Here is an 18,513-nt window from a genome sequence, read left to right on the forward strand (position 1 = left end):
AAAGCATTAGCTGTAAAACTAAGTGTAAATCTAGTACTAAATTAGGAAACCTCAGTAAGCTGTGGGAGTATACTTTAAAATTCACTATCTGTACCTACTTTTGCTTTAAAATTTTGTCTTCTTTACCTTTTTCAATTTTCTTTTTCCTTTTTCTCAAGAAGGAAGTGTTAGTACACTTCATCTCACTTGAAACTATTGTGGCATTCTTACTTCATGTATTACTTGATCTGTTTAATATGTTCTTAAATACTTACTGCTTTCTTTGCAAACCATCACTGTGTCTCATATATCCAACACAACTGGTTGTCCATTAATTGTCCTCATTGAAATTGTAGTAAGAGGAGGAACTTGAAGCAAAAACCAGGTGAATAGTTATACAATAGTTGAAGTAAAATGTTATTAAAATTAGTATAGACCATGAAAAAATCACAAAAAATTGGTAGTTCCAGTGCCTGATAATTTTTCAGGTTGTTCTTAGGAGTAAAATCACCTTTCAAAAATACTTAGAGTCTTTTGGGTTTTTCTGTTTGTCTTTTTTATTTTGGTTTTAGTTTGTTCGGTTTTTTGGTTTTTTTTTTGTTTTGGTTTGGTTTGGTTTTTTTTGTTTGTTTGTTTTGGTTTTTTTTGGGGGGGTTGTTTTGTTTGTTTTTTTAATTTTTTTTTCTTGTGAATACAACATTAGGAACCAAAGACTGTTATTATTTGCTTCCTTACTTGGCCTAGAACTTTATTCTTCAGAAAAAAGTAACCTTTCATTAGCTTTTGTAATATGCTGTATTTGGTCAGTCAGTGAATGTATTCAAACCTGTACTGAGGGAAAAGTTTAAATTTTTTTCTACTTCTGCTGTGTAGTGCAAAGGAACTTTTCTTGTCAGTTTTTATTTGTGAGAGAAAATTAAGTACAAGCCAGTTCATCGAGATTACATTTAATTCTGCATCTTCCTTTATTTATTTAGCAAAATACTGGAGAGAGATGAGACACTCAGTTGTTTTAGAGTCTGTTTAAGAATTTTAAGGGTGTTTTCTAATTTCAATTGCAGGTACTCGGCCACCACTGATCAAAAATTTACCTAAACCAATTGAGAGTTTAATGACTCGTTGTTGGTCCAAGGATCCCTCACAACGACCATCCATGGAGGAAATCGTTAAAATAATGACACACTTGATGCGGGTATAAAAATTTATTTAAGTATTTTAATAATTTCTTGAACTATTAAGCTGGGAAATTGATTTACAGAAGGTGTGCCTTTTATCTCACTCCAAAGATGGGCTTGCGTGTTTTCTTTTGCCCCTCTCTTTTTGACAAAAATTATCAAATTATTGTGGTAGAGAAGGGAAATAATTTGTCTTTTATATATATATATATATATGTATATGTATATGTATAAATATATATATATATTCCCTCTTTGGAGGGGTATAATAACTCATAATAAATTTTAGAAAATAAGCAAAGTTATAGGTATATCTAATGTATTAAATTTTTAAAACAAATTGCATGCATTTATTTTCTAAATAAATTATTATAAATGTAATACATCATTTACAGTCATAAATTATGAGGTACTATTTAAATAATTCAAAACAATTGTCAAATACTGTTTCTATTAAATAATTACTGTTTTTTCACAGTACTTTCCAGGAGCTGATGAACCTCTGCAGTATCCTTGCCAGTATTCAGATGAAGGCCAAAGCAACTCTGCCACTAGCACAGGTACATTTGTATAACTTAGAGAAAAAGAGCAGCAACATGAAATGATGCATATAGATTATAAAGCACGTTCTTACATTGATTTTTAACTCAAAATGGAAAAGACTGCCAAAATCTTAAGCATCAGCAGACCCCATATATTTTGTTAATACCTCATGCCACATCATATTTAGTGTTCTCAGTCAAGTGGTTTTGCTGAAGTGTACTTGTAATGAAGAAAAAGCTTTATAATAAGAACTGTCTCCAAATGCCCGGGCTTAACGTCTCCATTTTTTCCCCATAACTAGCAATTGACACCCTTTTACTTCTATGTAATGTTTAGGAGTTGTCAATTGAAAATTTTTCACTATTCTTGAAAGCTGCACCTGCTTTAAGTTGCGATCTCCACAATTTAAACTTGCATTTGTTTTATGATAAGTTGCAGTAAATACAGTAATTTAAAATAAGTGCAAGAAAAATCACAAGAAAGGTGGATGGAACAAAATGTGGGTTAGACTTTCAGGTAGTTTTGCCCTCAAATAAATCCTTTTAATAATAATAAAAAAGGTCATTTAGTTTCCTCATTGTTTAGAGTACATTTTTTTCCACTTAAGTAGTTTCTAATTTTACATGTCTTTGGCTTTCTCTGCTTGGTTGAATTATTTTCTATCACCAAAGAAATTGCTGCTACTTTGGATAAAGCTTCACTGTCTACTTTGCAGCTTAGTGACCTTTAGTAAAAAAATATTTGCAGATTTAGCATTTCACTGACTTTGCTAGTTTTTCTCCACCTCTCAGCACATGATTTTAAGTGAATTTATCGCTTCAAACTATGAATAGTTATTGGCTGGTAGTGTTCAAGTATTTGTGCTGCTCTGTGGTTAATGATGGTCTTTGTCATTAATTGTGCATGAGGTTGCTGTTGTGTTGTTAATATAACAGCTACCCTAACAATTTCAAAGAGAGGTAAAGATTGACTTCAGAATGTTATCACAGTATTTAGATATATACTGTTTCTTCACTCCTCTTGCTTCTTATACTAACTGATCTGTAGCAGTCTTGCTACTTGTCTTTCATTAAAAGTTTTCAAAAGTGCCGCTTTAAAGGCAAGTTAGACATCTGAGAGCTTTGCTGTGAAGAGATGCACTTCAGTATTTTTAGAGGACATTCTCAAATGCTTTTCCTTGTTACTGGTTTCTAGGTTCATTCATGGACATCACTTCTACAAACACAAGTAACAAGAGCGATGCTAACATGGAGCCAAGCGACTTCCAAGGAGCTTCTACCAATGACACTATTAAACGTTTAGAATCAAAATTGGCACAGCAAATCAAAAATACAGCCAAGCAGCCGGTAAGCTAATGTGTGCAATTTTGAACCATAGTAACAAAATGGATATGGGTAGACATAAGTGTTGTGTCTGCTCTGAAGTGTGTGTCCTCATTCAAAATAGTGCAAAATTGGATCCAGTTAGTTATAGGAGAAGAATACAGAAGAAAAGGGGCAGAAAAACATTGTATAATTCCAAAAAGGTAAACTGGAAGGCTCTAATAAGATCTCCAGTGAAATGTGAAAAATAGTTCATTGTATTTAAAGGGATTTATTAGATTAAAAAAATATGTTTGAAAATTGCTGCCTTAATTTATAACCAAAATACTAGTATGACATGAAGGGATTAAACTTTTAAGTGAATTTTGAAAATACCTTAGTTTATTTCAAGTAGAATGCAAAAATACAAAGATTCTCTTATGACAATATTGGCCTAACTCTGTTGATTTGTTTATCTGTGTGAAGTTAGATTATTTTCAAAGCTGCATATATTTTATTTGTGTATACCAATAATAGTTAAATTATTGCCATTTATTATGTTATAAATTTTAAATTTTGTCCCTTTGAAAATGCATATTGTAGAAACATACTGGTTCATAATATGGAGGGGCTTGGGCAGAATTTTCTTTTCACAAAATGTGACTGTTAAACAGGGTGACCCTGGCCGTTTGAGTTTGCCCCCATCTCGTGGGAGCAGTGTTGAGAGCTTGTCAGATGTTCGCGCACGACCACCGTCAGCCCTTGTTTCCGGAGAAGCCAAAAGGATGAGTGCTGACATGTCTGAAATAGAAGCAAGAATAGCTTCCATCACAGGTAAAATTTAATGATGTTTGGGGAGTAGACTAAAGAACTGGAAAGAAATAAAGGAGGATGGAAAATGTAAAACATGCATAGTCTTACAGAAAGTTGACAACAGTAGCTATATGCAAATACCTTTCCTGTAGTCTTGATTGTCCTTTATTAATTGTGGCGGGAAATGCCTTTATTTATGGTTATACACTCAGCAAGACTGAGTATTGTAATTGCGTATATTAAAGGTTTTAAATATTTTGTTGAATTAGATTTTTACCTTTTTAAAAAATGCGTTATGAGATTTCTAAATATCGGTCCTATTCCAAATGCACAACTTTCTCCTTTTTATCTGAAATAGTGTTATTACATCTCACCTAGTAAATATAGTAAATATATATATAATAACCTAGTAAATATATTTATAATAACATTTTCTTCATGGTTGTCTCTATAATACTTTTGAAATTAAAAGGTAGGTTTAAAGTTCATGTTCCCAAATAAGTTTAAACATCCACTGTGACAGATTTCAGAATGAGAAACATAATTAGATTTATTCACCAGATTAAGAAAGCATTGTCTTTTGTTTAAAAAAAAGCTACAGGTGTTTTGCCAGGTTTCCTTCAGATATAAACTGTCATCTCTAAACCTTAAATATTTGAGAGAATTAGAGTTTATCTGTAAGTATAAATACATAATTTTATGGTGAAAGCAATCATGATTCATCCCAGAAGAGTGAATTAATAAAAATGCATACACTTGGCAAACACTTTCTTGTCTCTTTTCTTCATCAAAGATACTGTTTGTTAGTACATGTAAACTTCAGGTTTTAAGTTCCATATGTGAAAGTTTTTTGTGCTATGGTATATAACCACAGATTTAAATAATTAAACAAAATTGGTTAGTTCAGGGTTATTTAGCTGTTTGAGTATTTTATACCAATATTAAAATTAGACTAGTCGAGTAGGTGCAATTAATAAGGAATTACATATCAAAATTCTGGCTTTCTTGTGCACCATGGCTATTTCATTTTTGTTCTTCATTGTGTTATGATTGCTCCAGGATCTTGTTTTATTAAATACTGAAGTACTGAAATAATATTTATCTTGCCCTAAATTCTTTTTACTTTAATGTTTTTATTTTAAAGCTTTATTCCAAAATCTGTCTTTTGTATTGTCAGTCTTTGACTGGATGATGGTGTAGCACATCTCACCCTGAATATCTATAAAGGTTTCTTAACACAGAAGGCAGCTGTGTACTTACCTGGTAATAACACTGTGCTGGTTTTATTTTAGAACGTGTCAGGACTCACTTTGGTCACTGACATTCTTAATGTAACTTTTTGACATTATCAGAGATAACCTGGCCCTCCTTTGTACAAGTTTTTAATTTTCCTAATTTGTCTTCTTTAAGTACATTGCTCTGAAATAATAGCTACTATTCAGAATAGTCTAAGGGCTTTTTGGTGGCTTTTTGTTATGACTGTAGGGTTTCTTTTTCTTGAAATGAAAGTACATATTGAACATACTATTTTTGGTTTGGGGTTCTTTGTATATTTTTTTGCGAGATCACTTCATGCAGTAGTGGACTATGAGAAATGAGGTCAAGCACATCTGACCATAACTTTTTCAAAAAGAGGTGAAACTTAAGCACTCTATTGGTTTCTTTTTTTAATCTTGTAACTGTGTGACAGAAATAATATGCTGTGAACCTGAAAAGAATTTGCATGGCTGGGTGAGGATTAGGCTGTTGTTAAATCAAGTTGAAAATTATTTTATCTTGTTCCATCGTCCTGTAGATTAATTGTAAGAGTAAATCATGTAATGCACATCACCATTACTGAGATGAGTATGCTACAATGTTCTACCTTTGGGAGATACATTCAGATTTTTCTCTAAATAGGAACTATTTATCTTAAACTACAGAAGCGGTAAAATTAAAAAAAAAGTATTATTAGATTTTATTTCAAGGTGTATAATGTTTATGGAATATTATTCAAGAATTAAAAAGCTGGTAGTTATATCCAGTTTTCAAAACAAAAAATCTTCACTGGTAGGACAAAAGAGTAGCTGGCAGGAATGATTGTTAAACGTAGTAAAAGTAAATATTTTTTCAGAGATAGATGAGATTTGCTTTGAAAGGACGTGATTTAAAGAAACAGAAGTACCTAGTTATTAGACTTTTTAATAAAATAGTTTGTATCTAACACTAAAGAGAAAATGTTAGTTAAGTTCAGGCAATCAAGTTTTTTTTCTGAATGTATAGGTGAATTGAAATAATATAATTTGTTTTCTGTTTGGATAATTACATTTGGTTTTCCCTTCTGTGTTGCCATGCTGCTTTCTGTGTTTGACTTTTGTGTTGCTAACTATGACTAATTACACTGTGTTGTAATGACGGCTAGTTCTGCATTTTTTGCTTTTTAACAGTTGCTTTACTTTGTGTAAGCATGAGTGGAAGGCAATGCAGTTTATTCTGCATGACACATTTTTGCATGAACTCTAGTTTAACCAAGTATATGAACAATGCAGTATTAGAAATTTAATAATTTTGCTCTTGCCATTTTAGTGTTTTGCATGTGTATTGTATATGTGTATTTTTTCAGCCTATTCCAAGCCTAAACGAGGCCATCGTAAAACTGCTTCATTTGGCAACATTCTGGATGTCCCTGAGATCATCATACCAGGTATCGCAGACCAGGTGAACGGGTCAATTGGTTAAGATGCCAGAATAATGATCAGACTGCTAAAATACTTCTTGCTCCAGTTGCTTTAGGACAGGCCCAGAAATTATCCCACTAAATTTTTCATAATGTTTCAGTAAAGAGCATGATATTTTATTGCAAATTTACTTTTATCAGTAAAGTGTTCAATCTTCAAATTTGCTTCTACTGATAAAGGACTTTTTCCTTACGATCTTGATGTTCAGTCTTCTTATAGAGGAAAATTACATATGCAGTCTTATGTTAGAGTACTTAATTTGGTGAAAATGGAACTAAAAATTCCTGTCTAGGTAACCGTTTTACCCTGATCTTTGTAGTGTTTAGGCTCCCATTTTTAATCAAATAATAGTAGAACAAAAGACTAAGATAAATGATGTACAGAACTTTAAATCCATGTGATACTTGTGATTAAAACATTAACACTTAGTCTGTGTAATTCTTATATTTGAATACACTTTTCTAGGGCTAAAATGTGTGTGCATGAGGTATTGCTGTTGTGTTAAAGTTAATGCAAACTAAAATTACTAGGAGAGGCTTTTGATAGGAAAAAAATTAATCAGCCACCATGGATGGGAATATCATTTGGGACTTTAATGAATAATTCTCATGTATCCCAAGTCTTTTTTTAGGTAGTAGAATGACATTTTTCTTTTTTTCATTTCATACTTCTCAAAGTCTAAAGATAAGTACAATCAATCCCAAACTGTGATAGGCATCCCATTAACAGTATGCAAGTCACTTCAGAATGATATGTCAGGAGCAGAGAATCAGAAAATGCATGTGATAGTATCTAGGAATCCACTAAAAACTGAGGCCCTCCTATTCTAAATTTCTGTCATCTGAGGAAGTTTCCTTGTAAATCTTGATATTGTTAAGTACTAAAAAGTTGAATGCAAAAGATATTTTTGTACAAACGTTTCTTTCAAATAACTTTATTGACGGTTACAGTAAAAATACAGAATATGAGAAAGTAGATTCCAAAGAGCAATAACACCCATAAAACAGAAAACCTCATTGGCATTGAGGCTAACAAATTGGCAAAAAAGTTTACTAGAGTAGCTTTCCAGTCTAACTTTCAAGCAGTCCTGGCCTGCACTGATGTAAATGAAATCCTGAGAAAACAAGGAAAGCGAATGTGAAGACATCTGTCCAGTTTCAGTGCTAACTCATGATGAGAGCCTGGTAAATAAGCTCTAGAAGCTAAGGAGTGCCTCTTGTCTCTATACACTGTCTGTCTATACAACATTGAGGCTTCCAAGAAACCTTGAAACTTTTAGGCAATAATGAAGAAGTCAGTGAAATAAAATATCATATTCTTTTCACAAAACAGATTGTACTGTACCAGTCTGTTGGTTTCTTAGTTAGGCAGAGGCAGTCATTAAAAATTCTTCACCTGGTCTCTTTTAATTGAACTTGACAGGATGAGAATTTCAAGATAATTTGGGAGACATATGAAAGAAATAGAAACCTGTAGAAATTAAAAAAAAAAAAAAGGTATAGAGTTGGAGCAAGCATATTAATGAGTTTTCTCAACATTTACTCCTAAGGTATTTAAGTGAAATGAGCTTGAGTTAATGCTTTATCAGAAGCAGCTATTCATTAAGAGGAGAATTAGACTATCATGTAGGGAGAATTTTGATGTTACTGAATAGAAATAGGGTAAAATCCAGGGTCATGCACTAACAACATTTTCTATTAATAAGATGACATGGGATCATAGTACATGCATGCAGGTTAATCTCAGGTAGTATGAGCCGCCAATCTAATGTAGATGTGACAAACTGTGAATTCTTAAGGTTAATTTCTAGGAAAGATAAAGAAGCACTGCTACTATTACTGGCCCGTGTTGAGTTTGAATCAGGAATACTGTTCTGAACATACTGTTCTGGTCAGCCATATAAAAGAAGCATACATGCACTCAAATAATATGAAGAAGAGTTACTAGGATAAGAGGGGTATAGAGAGTATAAAAACAGATCTGAAAGCATAGCTTTTTTTAGCCCACAAAGTGAAATCTGAGAATGAATAATTATTTTCTATAGATGAATCTGCTGCTAAAAACTAGGAAGAGAGAACTACTTAAGCTAAAAGACAGTATTGGCACTACAGAAACAACATGTAAATTGTCTGCAAATAAATCTGGGCTTTGTATTGAAAGTTTTCTGGTTGTCAGAACAGCTTTCCAGTAATAAGCCCAAAGCCAGAAAAAAGTGAGATTAGTCATTACATGACAGAACATGATCATCTGCCCAGTAAACTAATTATACTCAGCTGTATATTTCTCACTTCTTTCCTTTCTTTACTCTTTCAGCACAAGGCTCTCAGTTCTGGCCTCTGAACACACTTTTCACTTTCTAGACCCCCAGGCTTCCAAGACCCCCAGACTGTCACCACCACCTAAATCCCACCCAGTTATATATTCCATACTACTTCTGCCTTAGACCCAGCTCCTCCAGACTTCCCTGGGCACATCCCTCGGTGGGGCGAGCAGCTCGTCCCTGTCCTTGGAGCCGCACAAGTGCCGGTCTGTGCTGCTGCCTGGAGCTGTGCTGAGCACATGGCAGAGCAGCTGCTGCCCAGAGAGGGGAAGCACCAGGCAGGCATGTTACCGTGAGTCAGCTGCTTTGGGCAGGGCTATTTTGGAACTATGAGTACTACATCTGCTATCATTGGGGGTTTTCGTAATGTGTTGCCTCAACTGCATTTCGTCCATGAACTGATTATGCTTCCAAGGTCGTAAAATACATACTTTATCAATAAAGGTAAAATATTGTCAGAAGGGGAAGTTTTTAGAATATATTTGCTCTTCTTTCTAAGCACTATAAGGTGAAGAGAGCTGTTTGTTCATTTAAGATGGTATTTTGTGTTACTAGCTTACAAAACTTAAAAACTGAAAAATGGGTCAAAAAATTCCTCCTTTGTTTAACAGCTTAGTAAATGAGTTTGCAGTGGTGGTCTCCTGTAACCATATAACCATGTATCCATTCTTTTTTTTCATATACAGTATGTATAGTACAGGTCATAGGCACCAACTTTATTTTTATATACATATTATATATAAAAACTAAAAATCCTAGTAAGTACAAAAGGTTTAAGTATCTTTATGTTTAAAGAAACAAAAAAAAAATCTGAATTCTGAAGTCCGTATACTTTTTTGGTAGAAACCATTCAAACAGCATCTAGCAAATATACCTACAAGTACAGCCTTCTCTTCACTAGCAATGTTCACTAGACATCTCATGCATTTAGCATGTGTGCATTTGGCTTTGTAATTTTGTCATCTGAAACTGTGCCACAGCGTTACAATTTTTATAGCATTGACACTGCATAAATGATTACTCAAGATAGACACACTTTGTTCAAGGTCTTTAGAAGGTAGATAGGAATTATGGATGTTGCAGGTCTGTAGTATTTCTATCTACTTTTAAAATCAATGTATGCGAGAAACCTCACCCTTGTCTTCCCAGATCACTTAATTCTTCTGGAATTCAGGTCAATATTTTAACTTCGTCAGAATGTCTCATAGCACTGTTGCAGTCACTAATCATCCTGCACTGTGAGAGAGGCTTGAGCCTTGTAGGTGTGTAAGGAAGAGAGAGGACTGTGAGTAAATAAGAAAGTGTAAAAGGAGATGCAAGTATCTGCTAAAGGGCAGGGAGAAGAGGTCATAGCTGGTCTGGATATTTGGCGGCTTGGTGGGGGTGGTGATCAAAAGCTTAATAAGTTGTACAATTTATTTTTGCCTAGAGTATGTGGGGCAGGACGTGATGGAAGTTTCCTGTTCCTTTAGAATTTAATTTTAGAAAATAAACAACAGTATGTGAAATGGGTTGTTCTGAGACCATGAAGTACATTTGTGACATGTAAACCACCAAAAGCCTGACATTGTGCATCAAGTTACTGTGGATTAACTTCTATCCGTATACAAATCTCTTAGTTTTATAATGAGGAAAAAATATTTTTAAATGGACATAGAGGTAAGAACAAGATCAAAACTGGAAGAGGAAAGCATAAGGAAGTACACATTATCTTTTCAAATCAATCTTTTTTGTTGTGTTGTATAGCATATTTTTCAATTGAAATTTGTCTTGAATCTGGAGCAATAAGTATTTGTTGATTCGTAGTCTGTTTCTGCCTTGTTGAAGCTATTTGCCAGATGTCTGCAGTATTATACTAATTAAAATGGCATTGCCTAGTTGAGCTTGCTCTTCCCTCATGCTACTAACTTGAAGATATTTCATTTAAAGGTGTTCATTTTTTACAACAGTATTTTTGGCCCCTCTTTCCCCCCCACCCCTTCACTTCCCGCAAGGCATTTTCTTTTCTTTCTTGCACCCCACCCTGATTATTTTAACATTTTGGCAGCCATGTTCTAATATTTCAGCAACACATGTGCTGGGTTCTTTAAATTCACAAATGTTGCTAATCTGAAATGAGAATTTCAGATATTTTTGCAAGCCTATTTCAGCTGAGCTAATTTTATAACAATGTTGTTGAATGAAATGTGCACATAATTTTGTATCAGTCGTGGGTGGATTGCACATATGTTGAATATTGAGATGAGCTGTAGCAGCCAGATGAAGTATCCACAGCACAGAATTCTATTAAATGTATAATCTTGTTTGTTAAACAATTACATAGAGAAAAAGTTCACTGCAAATGAACAAGTTCAGACATTTTGACAGAGTTTATAATTCACAAGATCCCCATATGAAAGTATTAAACAAACTTAGCTATTGTTGCTTAGGTAAGTATATACTTTCCCTGAATTTCAGAAGCAAAATACCAAGACCACAGAACAGTTGCAATTGAAATCCATTTGTAGTCAGAGCAAAAAGTATATTCCTGTTTTAGAATCCTGCTTGACTTTCTTATATGCTTGTTTCTTAAAGTACCTTCTATAAATTTTAAAACATTATGAAAAATTGATAAAGTGACTATAAGCATTTTGTATTGCTGTTTTGTGGTAGTGTGTTCTTATATGTAATAATGCATATATTTAAAACCTTAAAGGCTTATTAAATATATCAATCAATATTAAACAGTCTTACATTTTTGTAGTAACTGTTGTAATTCAAAACACGTGTCAGGATAGGCTTGGAGTCGTGGGAATTATGCTGAATGAGAAGTATCTAAAAGGTCAGCAATGTGATGCCTTTTGCAAGGCTTTGAGTGAGCTGTGTTGGTGGCTGAGTGTGAGGCTGCTGGGCGAGGGGCTGCCATGGCTGCAGTACATGTTTCAGATGCTCCCCTCCAGTAGCAGAGTTACGTAATGCAGAGCTAAGAGCAAGAATTTTGAGCATTGTCAGCTGTTACTCAGGACATTTTGGTGTTTCCTTTTGGACAGCTGACCTGCTCTCAAGAGATAATATAAACAATCACTGTAATAAAAATCAAAGTAGTCAGGGAGATTCTGTTGCATAATCTCCTTTTATTTTTAAGGAGATTTTGTTTCCTGAAAATGCCTTTGATTGCTTGTCAGTGCTAAAATTTAAACTGTTTTATGTAGCTGTCACTGGTGGATAATTGCAAACAGGTGGAAGGAGAAGAGGAAAAGATTACAGCATTGTGCTTCGTAGGTTGATGGTGAGATGTGATTTAGCTGAACGGTCCCCTTTTCACACTTCTCAGAGCATGAGAACAGGACACAGTTTCGTTCCCCTGAAGGAGACAGGAGACCAGAAGGAAGCGCTTTCGCTTCTTACTTTTCTTGAGGGGAGCGTCACACAGGCAGAAGTCCTTGCTGTGTTCCTTGAGCAAGCCAAAGAGCAGCAGGTTAAAGCTGGCAGCCTGTTATCTTTGTGGTTTAGCTTTTAGAAATCCCCATAACGTAACGCACTTGAAATAGATGTCGTCATCAGTTCCTGCCCCAAGTACTAAGCCTGACCAAATACATGTGACAGAAGATGGTGGAGTAGAGTGCAGCAGCTATTCATGTGGTAGGAGTGGTTATTGTATTAGGCTATACTTTTTGTTGACAGGCCAGCATGTTTTGAGTTAAAATTCTGCAGCTGTCTCTCCCCCTCTCTCACTTTGTCTCTGTGGATTTGTACAAATTCCAAGCTCCTCTGCAACAGTCGCACCCTTCTTATTTTGTTCTGAATATATTTCACTGGTTTGTTTTTGTTTTGTTTTTTTCCCAGCAGGAAACGGACAGCAGAGGCGCAGATCCATTCAAGATCTTAGTGTTGCTGGAACAGAGTCCAGTCAGGTAATGTCCTTCTCATCTCTTCTTTGCCTTTCAGTAAAGTCAGCACCCAATCTGTACTGGGGAACCGATCTAGATCACCTTTGATGCTTTCATAGAAATGATGTGGAAGCTTGGCAGACTGTAGTGTTGTTTGTATTGCATTGAAATGAGATTCCATGAGGGTAACTATGAATGAGCTCTAGATGGGAAGCATTTTCTATATAGCTTATGCAGTATTTATCACTTTTATGTACACGTTTTTTTGTGTACTGCTTAATTTGGCTGAGGGCACTTGTTACACAGGAAAGCCTTTTCATCTTTCTGTATGTAGAAAACGATTGTAATTACTACTTATTGTGTAAAACAGTTATAGATAGTCTCACTTTCTTCCTGAAAATAAAAAGCATGTGCATCAGTATAATAAGTGTTGTTTATTATCAGTCTCTGAATCCTGAATAGTAAATTATAGAGATATCTCTCTATTTCTTGTGAAAGGTTTATAGCAGGGTGTTGTCAAAAAGTTTTGTATAAAAAAATACTGTTTCAAAAAGATATTTTATAATAACATCGCTATTTGTCTGGTAGTGTAAATGCCATGGTAACAGAGACAGTGGTATGCTACATAACACGCTCCTAGTTTCATTTCAGTTTTAAATGAGAAAAGTATAGCTAATGCTTCATTCAGATATGTTTATTTTGTCTTTTTAATTGCTTCAACAATTCACAAAGGCTATTTGGTCCTTAATGTGAATTGGCAATTTTGAGATCCCTACTATTATTTGAGTGTGGGATACTGGTGCTTAGCATATTGATCAGTTATTCCAAATTGTGCTGATTGATGTATGCATAACAATTAAATTACAGCTTTTTTATTTAAAAGTTTTCATTCTGTTCATTTTAATGAATGGTTGATATTTCAGATTATCATCGTTTGCTTCATCTCTTAATAACTGTTATAATAATCTTTCTTTGAAAGGTGTTCTACTGCTTTTATGGGTGTTCTAGCTAAATTGTCCTTGTGAACAGAAGGATACAGAAATTTTGTTTTATGTTTACCTCACTAATATCACCTGTGGGTCTATAGAAGTACCAGAGTAATATTTTACTTTCTTGCTTCTGATAGTGCACATATTGGCAATATAAGTGGAAGAATTACAATTGTCTGTTGCTATCCTGCAGTTTCTTTGGAAACATGGCAAAACCTGGAAAACATAATATTTTAGAACACATGAAAAATGCAGTTTCAAAGATATTTTTCCACTGTCTGTATAAACAAATACTGAATTTTTATCCCCTTTTTGATGTGAGGAGAGATAGAAGAGTCTGCTGAAACTAATGCTAACTTTTGATGTACACATGCTTGTACATTAAAAAAAAATGGAAAACAATGAGGAAACAGAGCACAATGTAATTAAGGCTAAAGACTTGACATTAATTTCTATGGGTTTCTATACATCTAGACCCCAGTGCCTTGATTTTTTATTAAAAATTTTGAACTGTTACCCATATAAGCAATCTACAAGCCAAAGCAGAAAAAACATCTGAGTGGCATCTCTGGTCAGTTTATCCAATTTCCCCATATGCACTATACCATATCTAGGGTATCTCTTCTAATGTGAAAATCCCCTTCCCCCTCCCTTCCTTCATTGCAAACATCCTTCTTCCCCGCATTCCATTCTCCCTTACACCCACTCTGCAGCACAGCTTTCTTCACCAAGCAGCCGTGGCCCCTCTGCTCCCTCACCCAGGCCATGAAAGGCCCTATCCCACTCAAAACTGAAGGATTGCCATGGTGCCTCTTCTCTGGCTTTTAACTATTTGACACGGTAAAGCTGATCAGAAGTATTTTTACTGAATGTATTTTTCCTGAAAATTGCTGCTGTGTCAATAGAAAACGGTTCTGTTACTACTACTGGGTTTTAATTAGAAAGGTTTTTCCAACACAGAATGGAATTTTTCTTAAGGTGAAAGAAAACACCAGGCTTGTATATAAATAATCAAATATATGTATATATAATATTAATTAATATAATATATATATATACACACAATAAATATTTAATAATACATATACCAAAATTTGTGTGCTTACCTGAAAGGGATAGTCCAAGACTCTTGGTCCTGTGTACCTGTTCATCTGTTTCCATTTGACCACCTTGTATGTTTTATGATTGTATGTCTATTTTATGTCTGTGTGCTCTTGGAAGATTTTTTTATGTGCCTTGTATGGCTGACGATTACTATGTTTATGTTCTTGAGACACTTAAGGTGTTTAACAGTATTGCTCTTACTGGTGTTCTCAGCAGCAGATGCAGAGGATTTTACTACTCAGCATCAACAGTTTAGATAGGAAATTTGCTAGGTCAAGGGTTTTCCATCCTTGGATCAGCTGTTAGAGTGATTTGGTGTTGAGAACACATGTTCAGATCTGAATATTCACAGATTTTAGCACTTGCTGACCTTTCCAAGTGACGTGAGCAACACTGATGCAACTGTCCCCTCTAAAATCAAATGCTACGTTTTCATTTATTTCTGTCCATATACTGTGATGCAGTATATGCATTGATTTCTCTCTTTTTTTTTTTTTTTTTTTTTTTTGAACGGAATTGTTTCTTCTGCCTATTTCCCTGTACATGCACTTCCGAACATTTTAGTGTGTCCTCTCTCTAGTGCTATTGCTCTTGCCTAAACACCTTTGCAACACAGAAACATGCGGTCTCTTAACTGCAGCTACTAATATTTTTGGGGATTTGAAGGAACACAGGAAATTGCTATTTATACTGCATGCAATCTTTACAAAATTTAATATTTTATATGGATACTGAGAAACATATCTGGCATAATGACCCAGGATCTATGGGTTGTGATCTGATTCTCAGTGTGGTATCCATCTCCTTAGTGTATCTTTTATTGGTTTGGTTGTTTTGTACCCATCTTTAACAGTACTATCATAAATACGAAAACTACCTACTTCCTCTTTTAAACATTTTTTGTTTTGTTTTGGGATTTTTTGGGATTGTTGGTTTTTGGGGGAGATGGGATATCATAACTGCTACTGGGCCTTCATAACTTTTACAGTTTACTTTGAAGTGAAAAAAAATACTATATTAAAGAAAGCCATGTACTGATATGAACAGTTGAGAAGCAAGGTCAGAATGTACAAGCCCATGTACATGCATGCAAGCTAAGTGGGATAATTTGGGGATCTGATATTACACAGATGAATCATTCTGTCCATGAGATTGTGAAATTTGTCATAGATGAACATTTGGGGTTTTTTCTCCCCTTTCACAGAAAGATAAAATTCACAGATGAGATGAGGAAACAAGACTAGTAATGATTTCTTTAAATTGTGTTGCCTGTTTAAATTAAACTTCAGGGAGGATTATTATTCAGAGCTTGCCAGCTTTTTCAAGACTGTAAGTCTTTGAGAAATGGAAGCTAAGAATGCCATTTGGGTTTGACCACCTGGCAAAGATGATTTGAGTAACCTGCTAGCAAATCTGGAGGAAGCAAGGATGAAGGGGTAGCAGAAACTCATTGCTAAAGTCCAGACACTTTACCTGTCAGAGGAGCTGCCGTGCGGGTGGCCTAAAACATCTCACTCAACACACACTCAAACACTGTAACCAGTGTTCAGTTTGGGAAACTTCCTTTCAGCTTCGTAGTGTTTTTTAGATATGCTTCAGATGTGATTCCTTCATTTCTATATCTACTGAATTTCATGTAAATAAAGATACCAAGGAAATGTGGTTTTGGTTGGTGAACCAAACCAATCTGGTAAAGCACTGAGAAGTTACTGTAACTAGAGTATTTCTCAGGTGCCCTTCACTATCCGCTATAGATACTCAACAAATATCTTTTTGCTTAAAGGACTTTTATGCTGTTACAAGTGCTTTCTCTATCTTCTGGTCTTTTACATCAGCAGGGTGTATTTGTCATTCATATCTGAGGACACTAACAGTAAGCTCATCAACTTAAACCTTAATTAATGTCAACAAAGACTCCAACACAAAAGATTTTTCAAAATGTCTGATGCCATCATCTTGATAAGATCCATCAGATTATTACTACGATTTATTTTCTTGTTTCTAGATATTAACATAATACACAAAATGCTTAATAAACATCACATAAGAAAGACTATGCATTTGAAATAATGGATGTTTCAGTGTGTATAATCTTACTATTCTTTGGATTGTTACTGGGCTGGAATCTTGAATTTTAAAACTTAAATTAAAGTAGGATATTTGGAAATAAAGTCATAAAGAAATATAGGTTCTAGTTAATGTATATTTGAGTGCTTATTTTGAAAAATTGAGTCATTTAATGAATCATTTCATGATAAATACACCATCTTGGAAATAGTTGTATTTTAATAGCATCTTTCCTTTTACTTCATTTTTTTCTGAGAAACTTGCTGGGGCTTATAGTCTTAAATCCTTTACTGTGTTAATTTAATGTCACTTAGGAGTGACATGAGGAGGAGGAGGTATGTGAAATAGAAACATATATATTGTAAATAACATTTCTGAAAAAGCAGCTTAGCAGAATAACAAAATCTATTATGGTTTTGTGCTTTGGTAAACAAAAAGATTGGAGGAGTCAAAGAGTACATGAAAAAACGACCTTAAGAATTTTGGTTTAGTCCTTAATTTGCTTCATGAGGGAGAATGTACTCCTTTATTGATTGATGTGCTTCAAGTGACTGATCCTTTTTGATTAGGCTCTTTTTTCACATTTTCTGAAGAGTAATCACAAAACCTCTGAGTTAACAAAAGAACCAGAAGAAAACTGTAGATTAATACATGGTGGTCTAGTGCAACTACTAAGCTGTATTCCTTTCATTGAATGTAGTTCCAGTCATTGATTAAACACTGGAAACAAACTTTATTTCCTCTTTATATTACAGAGCTGTTAAATTTCACTGAATGATGATGCAAAAATCACTAAACATATTGTCATGATTTTCTGTAAAGATCTTGAACACATTGTTCAGCATTGCTTTTTGTTATGCTGAATAGCAAAATTGTATCAATTTCTTTTACACAGTAAAGAAGAAATAGGGATGAAATTATCCCTGCAATGCATGTAAAGTTAACCAAACCATCAGGAGAGCATTCAGGGTAAAAGCTTGGGGAGGGAGAGTATTTTTAAGGAGGATTATAGGTTCAGATTTCTTCAAATTTTAATTAACTTCTTAATGAACTTCTTTTAATGAACTTCTCAAAAAATCTTCTCTTAATTGTCGTTTGGTTTTATTTTGTCATTTCAGGAGAGTAGAAACAGCAGTAGATCATCTAGTCCTAGTGTGAGAATGATCACTACCTCGGGACCAACCTCTGAAAAGCCAACACGTAACCCATGGACACCAGATGATGCAGGTAATCCTTTGTTTATTATGTAATTTTTTTGCCTGTAAAAAAATTAAAATATTTATTTGATTGTGGTATGAGGTGTGTGCTCAGATATTAATAAAAGTAAGCAATGAAGATCATGATTTTTTTTTAAGTTCTGCTTAAATCCAGTCATTACATTACTGCCTTGTTTTTCACATATGCTTTAAGAATACTTATTTATAGATTGTTAAATTACATAAACTTGTAAACATTCTGCTTGTAAGAAAGTACTGTAAATTGATGTGATAATAATACTTAATGAGGATCTTGTTAGCTGTAGTTTTTTACTGTCGTTTTGGGGAACTAGGGGAATAGTAATCTTGGAACATTTTAGTCTTGTCCATTTGTATTTTGAATGCACATTTAAAGATTTCATTGCCCTGACATCTAGAAT

At 34.3% G+C, this 18,513-nt stretch overlaps 1 protein-coding gene across 5 annotated transcripts in view; it reads left to right on the plus strand.

The window, feature by feature from the left end:
- Nucleotides 1-18,513, plus strand: part of MAP3K7 (mitogen-activated protein kinase kinase kinase 7) — a 47,392-nt gene that overhangs the window by 20,683 nt on the left and 8,196 nt on the right. For 2 of the 5 annotated variants that reach the window (XM_053972999.1, XM_053972994.1), the window contains exons 8-14: nucleotides 1,041-1,171; nucleotides 1,633-1,714; nucleotides 2,892-3,043; nucleotides 3,673-3,832; nucleotides 6,414-6,494; nucleotides 12,674-12,741; nucleotides 17,996-18,104. In XM_053972999.1, the coding sequence (XP_053828974.1) occupies nucleotides 1,041-1,171; nucleotides 1,633-1,714; nucleotides 2,892-3,043; nucleotides 3,673-3,832; nucleotides 6,414-6,494; nucleotides 12,674-12,741; nucleotides 17,996-18,104 (783 nt within the window). The remainder of the gene's footprint in view (nucleotides 1-1,040; nucleotides 1,172-1,632; nucleotides 1,715-2,891; nucleotides 3,044-3,672; nucleotides 3,833-6,413; nucleotides 6,495-12,673; nucleotides 12,742-17,995; nucleotides 18,105-18,513) is intronic. The other 3 variants (XM_053972995.1, XM_053972996.1, XM_053972998.1) reach the window with 3 other exon arrangements.

This window comes from Vidua macroura, chromosome 3 (assembly GCF_024509145.1).
Source record: "Vidua macroura isolate BioBank_ID:100142 chromosome 3, ASM2450914v1, whole genome shotgun sequence".
Classification (NCBI taxonomy): Eukaryota; Metazoa; Chordata; class Aves; order Passeriformes; family Viduidae; genus Vidua; species Vidua macroura.